Source organism: Emiliania huxleyi (genome assembly GCF_000372725.1).
Source record: "Emiliania huxleyi CCMP1516 chromosome Unknown EMIHUscaffold_131, whole genome shotgun sequence".
Classification (NCBI taxonomy): Eukaryota; Haptophyta; order Isochrysidales; family Noelaerhabdaceae; genus Emiliania; species Emiliania huxleyi.
Genome location: NW_005201277.1, coordinates 357,495 through 366,006, shown reverse-complemented (window position 1 = coordinate 366,006; position 8,512 = coordinate 357,495). Strand labels below are relative to the sequence as shown.

At 66.1% G+C, this 8,512-nt stretch overlaps 2 protein-coding genes across 2 annotated transcripts; one reads left to right on the top strand and one right to left on the bottom strand.

Moving 5' to 3' along the window:
• Positions 1-154: 154 nt before the first annotated feature.
• EMIHUDRAFT_226333 (putative ubiquitin-protein ligase) lies at positions 155-733 on the top strand (the record flags this gene model as incomplete). The annotated part of the gene is made up of 3 exons (XM_005788921.1): positions 155-159; positions 212-284; positions 461-733. The coding sequence occupies 3 exons, from the start codon at positions 155-157 to the stop codon at positions 731-733; spliced, it is 351 nt and encodes a 116-aa protein (XP_005788978.1).
• Positions 734-6,231: 5,498 nt separating this feature from the next.
• On the bottom strand, positions 6,232-7,647 carry EMIHUDRAFT_110198 (hypothetical protein; the record flags this gene model as incomplete). The annotated part of the gene is made up of 4 exons (XM_005788920.1): positions 6,232-6,831; positions 6,974-7,078; positions 7,109-7,157; positions 7,469-7,647. The coding sequence occupies 4 exons, from the start codon at positions 7,645-7,647 to the stop codon at positions 6,232-6,234; spliced, it is 933 nt and encodes a 310-aa protein (XP_005788977.1).
• Positions 7,648-8,512: the final 865 nt, after the last annotated feature.

Here is an 8,512-nt window from a genome sequence, read left to right as displayed (position 1 = left end):
TTGGGAAATTTGGCCCAGTCCCAGGGCTCAGGTAGCTCCAAAGGGGGTTTTTCCTCTCAAAAATACTGGGAAAGGAGGGGAAAAATCAAGGGCCGGGGGGGTTTGCCCCGGATTTTTGGGGGGGGTTTTGGGCCAGGCCCCCCCCCCCCCCAGCATGTGGTGAAGGTGCTGGGGGGGGGTCCCCCCCCCCCCCCCCTAGCATGTGGTGAAGCCTCTGGGGGGGGTACCTCCTCGTCGACTCGGTTGCGACGCAGTCGGACGCCTTCCTGCGCGGCTTCGAGTCGGTCTGCGGCGGCGAGGCGATCCAGCTATCTCCCCCATATATATCTCCCATCTCCCCACATCTCCCCACATCTCCCCACATCTCACCACATCTCACCGCATCTCCCCACACCTCCCCGCATCTCCCCACACCTCCCCGCACCTCCCCATATAGGCGATCCAGCTCTTCCGGTGGGAGGAGCTCGAGCTGCTGCTGTGCGGCTCGCCAAATCTCGACTTCGAGGCGCTGGAGCGGGTGACGCAGTACGACGACGGCTTCTCCTGTGACAGCCCGTGCATCGCGCTGCTGTGGGAGGTGATCCACGAGCTGCCGCTCGAGATGAAGAAGAAGTTCCTCTTCTTTTGCACCGGCTCGGACCGGGTGCCAATCAAGGGGCTCGGCAACCTCTCCTTCGTCATCTCGCGCAACGGCTCCGACGAGGAGCGACTCCAGTCGGCGACTCACACCTGACTAGTCACCTGCTTCAACCACCTGCTGCTGCCCGAGTACACGACAAAGTCCAAGCTCAAGGCGCAGCTCCTCTCAAGGCGGTCTCGGACACGGATGAGGGGCTTCCACATCATCTGACCGCCGGCCCGCGGCCGCAAAGAATGGTTGGGTAGTAGGGCTAGAGGGTCGCTCTACACTTAGCCTCTGCAGCGAGCGAGCGCTCAACTTAGCCCCCGCACCGAGCCGGGCTCAGACTTAGACGCTGTATGGTCGGGGGCCATGAACTTAGACGACATAAGGCCACTCCGGGCAAAACCCGGGTATACCTGAAAAGCCTCCAGGTTTACCCGAAATACCTGGACGCGTCCGACCAACGTATGCCGCGCACGACGCCATATCGCCTTCTCCCAGGGCCAGTGCGCTACTCACGGCGCGCAACGCCTGCTCAAGTACGCGCACCGTACCATGTGCTGCCGCTATGCGTGCCTTAAGGCGGCTGCGGCGAAGCGGCGGGCGCGGCATGCCGATGGCAGTGCGGACGATGCGGTTGCGATGTGTTCTGCTTCAAGATCGTGGCGGTGCTTGGCATGCACTTCTGCGATCCCAATCAGCTCATCGCAACGAAGCAGCGCAACAAGCTGGCTGCTGCCAACAAGGCCCTATGCTACCTCACGCGCGGATCGTTCAAAGAGGACCAGCACACACAGGCTTCACGCCTTCACCGTCACACGTTTGATTAAGCTTGAGGAGCTTCGTGTCATGTGAGAACTGTTTGGCTAGACGTCGCTCAAGAATGAAGGAGCAGCAACGAAAGTCGGAAGAGGAGGATGCTGAGGCGGCGATTGCTAAGCATGAAGAGGATCCATCGCCCTCCGCAGGCGAAGAAAATTTGGGGGCTGCGCCGTATCGTTGATCACGGTGGAGGAGCCTCCTGGCCCCAGGCCGTGCCACGGCCGACTTAGCCGATGTAAGAGGCTCCCGCTGATCTTAGACCGCGCAAGCACTCCAGCGTGGCTAGCCACACTTAGACCCGTTCAGCCTCGAGGCTCAGAACTTAGACTACTACCCAACCAGTCCGCAAAGCTCGAGTCGTGGAGGTGGAGAGCGCGCCGCGCGTCCGTGAGAGGCCCGACATACACAAAAGACTTAGGAAAAAAGAGCGGGGGGAGTCCGACCCTCGAGAGAGGGCCGACGGGAAACACATCGTCGTTTGTTGATACTCCGTGTTGTCTGTTACACCCCCTAGTACAAATCTGCCAACGTAGACTGCAGACGCCCCTTTCCTGCATGCCGGGCAGAATGTGAATGAGAACCAGAGGCAGAGAAGTCCGATGTGAAGCGCGATGTGGTGAACACGACCCTGCCAAGCGCGCCCACACCACAAGCCACAAAGGGCCGTGGAGTGCGGAGAGGCGAGGCCGCCTCAGGGCGATGATCACGCAAACCAGACACTAGGCGGGCGCCGCCCTCTGGCCCGCGGCCGTGCGCGCCGCCCCCATCTTCAGCTCCGCCACCTGGTCGAGCGCGTCGCCGAGCAGCCCCTTGGCCACGCCCAGGTCGCGCAACTGCTCCACGCCGCCGCTCGCCCGCACCTCGGCGGCGTGGTCGGCCACGAAGCGGCGGCACTGCGCGAGGAGCCGCCCGTCGCCCGTCGTGTGCGCCGCCTCGAGCAGCGGCACCGCGCTCGCCGGCCCGACGCTCTCCTGCAGCGCCTGCGCGCAGAGCAGCTCGAGGCGCGGCACCTGGTACATCTGCGCCAGCTCCCGCAGCACGAGCGCGCGCCGCGCCTGCTCGCCCTCCCCCTCGCCGAGGTCGAGCTGGTCGGTGCAGAGGTAGTCGATGAAGGCGGTGAAGCTGGCGAGATCCGTCTTGGGCACCGTGATCTCGGCGGCGTCGCGCTCCTTCATGCCGATGCCGAACATCTTCCCATAGTACTCGGACCGCACGCAGAGCAGGTTCTTGCTCACGTGCTCGATGCGCTGCTCCTCCTTTCCGACCACGAAAGTGACCGGGCCGTGCGGGAGGGAGGCGTCGCCCCGCATCTTCTTCATGTCGGCAAAGAAGGTCGAGGGCGGCACCACAATCGGCGCAAAGGAGGGAGGCGGAGGAGGCGCAGCCACGCAGACCTGGCGGAGAGCCCCCGTGCAGACCAGAAGCGTGCTGCCATCGGGGCTGACGGCGACAATGGCTGGGTGCGCGAACTGCGCCGCGTCGCCCACGCCATCCGCGTCGCCTTCTCCGCCGCTGCCCGCGACAGTCGTCACTGCGCCCGTCGCCACCTCCACGCGCCGGATCTTGTGGCTGCCGAAGTCCGCCACGAACAGTGCGCTGCCGTCGGGGCTGACGGCGATGCCAGTTGGGCGCGAGAACTGCGCCGCGCCGCCCATGCCATCAGCGCTGCCTTCAGTGCCGCTGCCTGCGACAGTCGTCACCGCGCCCGTCGCCACCTCCACCCGCCGGATCTTGTGGCTCCAGAAGTCTGCCACGAACAGCGCGCTGCCGTCGGGGCTGAGGGCAACGCCGACTGGGCCGTCGAACTGAGCCGCGCCGCCCACGCCATCAGCGCTGCCTTCTTCGCCGCTGCCCGCGAGCGTAGTCACAGCGCCAGTCGCCACCTCCACCCGCCGGATCTTGCACAAGTCCGCCACAAACAGCGCGCTGCCGTCTGGGCTGATGGTGACGCCGTATGGGTCGTTAAACTGAGCCGCGTCGCCCATGCCATCCGCGTCGCCTTCGCCGCTGCCCGCGACAGTGCTCACCGCGCCCGTCGCCACCTCCACCCGCAGGATCTTGTGGTTGTCGCAGTCCGTCACAAACAGCGCGCTACCGTCGGGGCTGAGGACAATACCGCGGCATTCCTCGCAGGTCGCGACGGTGCGGGTGCGCCCGGCCGCCGACACGTGCAGCAGCGAGCCCTCCTTAGTCGTGACGTACCAGCCGCCCGCGCGATCGCTTGCGACGGCACGCAGGAGCGATGCCTGACGGTCGTCCTCGCCCTCGAGCGCCAGCGTGGTGACCTGGCCGACGACGCGCGCGCCAAAAATGGGCGCCTCGAAGCCACCCGCGACCGGCACAGCCTCGCCCTCCTCCTCGCCTTCGCCGGCGGTGCGGGCGCGCTTGCGGGAGGACATCGCCGACACCCGGGGCGGGTTCGGTCCTTTGCATGGTGCGGTCCTACCTGATACCCTAACAGCTGCCAAACCCCCCGCCGCTCACTCTTACCCGACCTTCGCCCTTTCACACGGCGGCGGCGGGCGTGCTCCAGCGCGTGCGCCGGCCAGCGCGCGCTCGCCGGTCGAAGAAGAGGATGAGGGCGTACCGCGTGCCTCCCGTCATCGCGCTCACGGCGTGCAGCAGCCGGCAGGAGTGCACGGTGGCGTCGCCCTCGGCCCGCAGCAGCGGCTGCACCGCCCCGCCGAACACGCCGAGCAGGCGGCCTGGTGCGCGGTGGCGGTGCGCGGTGGTGGTGGTGTGTGGTGGTGGTGGTGTGAGGGGAGGGGAGTGTGCGTGGCTGACCGTCCACCCCCCCCCTAGCATGTGAAGTGAGTAGAAGCGCGCCCCCCTCCCTGGAAGCGATGTGCGCCTGCTCTTGATATCATAATTTTGCCGCTGAGCATGACTTCCGGCCCTTGGTAAAATACAACCACCGTCTCGCCTTTTTACGGGCGTGCCCCGCGGCCACGCCACCAGGGGCGACAGAGGGGTCGACGCGCGGAGGGTAAGGTACGCGGCGCGTACGTGCAATCCTCGTTGTCAGAAGCGCTGTCGTCGCTCAGGCCTCTCTCTTGCAACCTTGCGCCAACAGGGAGCGCGACGCATCACGCCGCCGCATCGCCACCATAGGCCCATGCAGCTGGGCGTCCACCCATACCGCGTTGGGAGAGAGAGAGAGAGAGAAATTTGTTTGTTTTCTTGCCGCGTTGGTGTCCAGTCCGAGCCTGTGTGACGCCAGTGACGGCTCTTCACCTTCGATCCTTCCTACCTAACCTGTTGCTTAGGGCGGCAAGATCTTTTTTCTCTTTTTTCTGCCCTGCACTATGGACCGCCGGCCGCCGCGCGCCGCTGTCGCAGCTGCAGTGGACGTGGCGTCGTGTTGGTGGAGCGCGTAGAACAGCATCGGCAGCGTGAGCTCAGGCTCAGCGTGCCGCCCTGCCCGCCCGGTCACGTGAGGTTGACGACGTCGACAGCGCTGAAAGAAAGAAAACAGACACCGAAGGGAGGGATGGGAGGACGGCACGCCGCCACCACACAGGGATTTTAATGTCGACAGCGCTGCATTTGTTCCCCGTCTGCGTCTCCCGCGCGCGCGCGAGCGGTTTTTTACACCCCCCCCCCCCCCCCACCACCACCACCACCCTTTTGCGGGGCCATCTGGGGCGTCAAAACCGGACCTACCAGCAGCCAACAATAGTTCCAGACCCCCAACCCGGCTTGGAGCCGGAACCCAGCCAGAGGGTGGCGGCGGAGCCCAACCTTCCTCATTGTGGACTTACTTTCACTACCCCCACGCTCGCCACGCAGCGCCCTTTCCCGCCAAAGCACTCTCTCCGCGCCCAGCGTGAGCGATGGATGCGGACGACATCAGCGAAGGACACCAGCGGAAGCGGGCCGAGCGCCAGCTCGACGACGGCATCGCGGCGATGCTCGACCAGTACTCGCAGCTGCTGCTCTGCGCGCGCGTCCGCGTGCCGGTGCAGCAGGGGGCGGACGAGCTCTCCGCCAGCGTCGCCTCCAGCGCGCTGCTTCAGTCTGCGGACGGGCTGCTCTCGGTCGCCGAAGGGCTCACCTTTGAGGCGCGCCGCCGTCTGCAGCCAACCCCTGCCTCCCACTCCCGGGCCAGAGCGGGCGCTGTGTGCACAGGCGCTGCTCTTCGACGGCGGCGACGGCGGTGAGACGGTCAGTCCGCGTCCGAGGGAGGGAGGGAGGGAGGGAGGGAGGGAGGGAGAGAGAGAGAGAGAGAGACATTTCGGGAGATAGTTTGCCGCTCCAAGCTATCGCCCCGCCCCGGTGCCTCGTGCGCAGGCACGTGCGGTGAGCGCCCGCGAGCGGAGTGCCGCCAGAGACGCCGAGCGGCGCCTCGAGGCGGTCAGACGAGAGGCAGCCGCCCGCCCTCTCCACCCGACGCCTTTGCCGGCGCCATGGCCTCATGCCACCGCCTCGCCCGGCCTCCGCACAGGCGCAGGCGGCTCTGCGCGAGCTGGAGGAGAGCTACTACTCCTCCGCGCGACTCCTCGCACGCGGCGGCGGGCGAGATGGCGGGGATGAGTGAGGCGTGAGAGGCGCACAGCACACGCTCACGGGCTTGCGCACATGGAGTTGGAGACTGTAGACTGAGAGAGATAAACAACTCGCAGCTGTATCGTCGCGGCGATCTCAGGGCGAGGTCCCGCGCAGCTGGAGGTCCGAGCGACGCGGTTTTACTCACTCATGTTTCTTCTGATGACCGTCACTCTCTCGACAGCACACACACAAAGAGCGTCTCGGGCGAGCCAACTGCGCGCCAAACGCGCGCGGCGCATCTATCTGCTCTGTGGCACCGCGCGCCTGCGCGAGCCTGCTCCGAGCACCCTGCCGATGTACGCCTGCTGTGCAGACTCAAGCTCCTCCCCGCTGGCCGCAGACATTTCTCTCCTCCGCGGTTCTGCCGCCGACGGTGGCCGAGGCGGCGACGCAGCTGCTCGCGCAGCGGCGTGGCCGGATGGAGGCCGAGTCGGCGCCGCGTGGCCGCGGATGAAGGCCGCCTGCTGATCCTGAAGCTCCAGGTCCTTGACGCGCGTGCGGAGCGCGCGGCACGTAGCTTGCGCCCCGTCCAGCGCCAATTCGCGATCGGTGAGTGACGCTGCTGCGCGGGAGGCTTCCGCCCGCGCCGCGCTCCTCTCCTCGCTGGCTCGCGCCAGTGCGCTCTTCAGCGCCGCCTCCCGCCGCTGACCCTCCTGCAGTGCACGGCGGAGCGCGCGCTCGGACTCTCGAAGCGCAGCCGCCTCTTGCATGAGGGCCGCCTCTGCAGCGGCTCGCTGCTCCAGCTCGAGGGCGAGCCGGGAGGAGTCACGCTCGGCCTCGGCGGCCCGCGCCTCGAGCAGCTCGTGGAGCGCGCGCCGCCGCGCCGACAAGGAGTCGGCCTGGTCGAGAAGTACGGGGTCGGGCATCTCGTCCTCTCCGGGACAGAGGGCGCGAACTTTGACGTTCACAGCCTTGTTATTACATTGAGAAGAAAACACCTCGCCTTCACACAATAAGAAGTGGCGCCGCGAGTGAGCGGACGATCAGGCCGTCGTACTCGCCGATGATCTTCTTGAGCTCGGCGGGCGGGACCTTGGACTTGCAATCGACCACGACGCCCGCCTTTTGCAGGATGTCCACGCACACCTGCGCGCATGGAGGCGGCGGCACGCTCACCGCGGTGTGCTCCACTCGCTGCTCTGTGCCGTCGCCGGCGGTGCGGCGCCTGCTCGATCGGGTCCGAGATGAGCACCTTCTTGCCCTTGGCGCTCGCGCCGCCCTGCGTGCGGGTTGGAGGACGGATCTCGAGCTCGCTGTCTCCGTGTCGCAAGCCACACGATGCCCGGGTGATTATCAAGGGCACCCGGAGTTGCCGATAAGAAACACACGCTTTCGGCACAGGCGAGCGTCGGGATTTTTCTTTGTTTTTCATGGCCTCCCACCGCATCGGCGCCAGCCATGGCACTGTCGTGCGGGAAGTCGATTGATTTATCGAGGCGACCTCAAAAAAAGAAAAGAACTTCAATGGCCGCCCACCGCATCGGCGCCCGCCTGTCTGGCCTCTCGCCATCGCAGCTGTGCGCCATCATCGAGGCGCAGGCGGGCACGAGCGCCGCCGCGCTGCGCGTGGCGGAGGAGCACGCCGCACGGCTCGTGGAGCAGCCCGAGTGGGTGCTCTCCGAGGTCCTCCTCTCGCCGGACCTCGCCCCGCACATCCTCGCCCAGCTGCCGACCAAGGCGCACGCCGCCAAGGGGACGTGCCGCGCGTGGCGCCGCGGCTGGAAGGAGACGCTGAAGAAGCGCAAGCGGCCGCGCCTGCTCGTGTTTGGCGGCCACGGCAGCGAGTCGCTCAACTCGATGGAGCGGTTCGACCCGTCAACGAATGAGTGGGAGGAGGAGGCTGTGGCGCCGATGCTGACGGCACGAGGGGAAGCCGGCATGGCGGTGCTCGACGGCAAGCTGTACGCTGTGGGCGGGCACGGCGACGACGGCGGCTGGCTCAGCTCGGTCGAGCGGTACGATCCGGCGGCGAACGCGTGGGAGGCGGTGGCGCCGATGGCGGCGACGCGGAACGCTCATGCCGTGACGGCGCTCGATGGCAAGCTGTACGCCGTGGGCGGCTTGAACGACGACGAGTACCTCAGCTCGGTGGAGCGGTACGACCCCGCGACGAACGCGTGGGAGGCGGCTGCGCCGTTGACGACCGCACGATTGTTTCATGGCATCACCGTGGCGTAGGGTTCTCTGGAGGGAGAGGAAGCAAGGACTTTCCAATCCTTCGCCAGTGTGCCGGAGGGATGAGGGAGGGTGAAGTATCAGCAGGTATCTAGCAGATTCTGGGCCAGACAGAGTTGTGCGCGTCGTAGAGGTGTGGTTTCTGCGACGCGCACAACTCTGTCTGGCCCAGAATCTGCTAGATACCTGCTGATACTTCACCCTCCCTCATCCCTCCGGCACACTGGCGAAGGATTGGAAAGTCATTGCTTCAACTCTGTCGGGAGAAGATTCCGCTAGATGCCTGTAGATACTTCACCGTCTCTCAGTCCTCCGGCAAACTGGTGAAGGATTGATAAGTCCTTG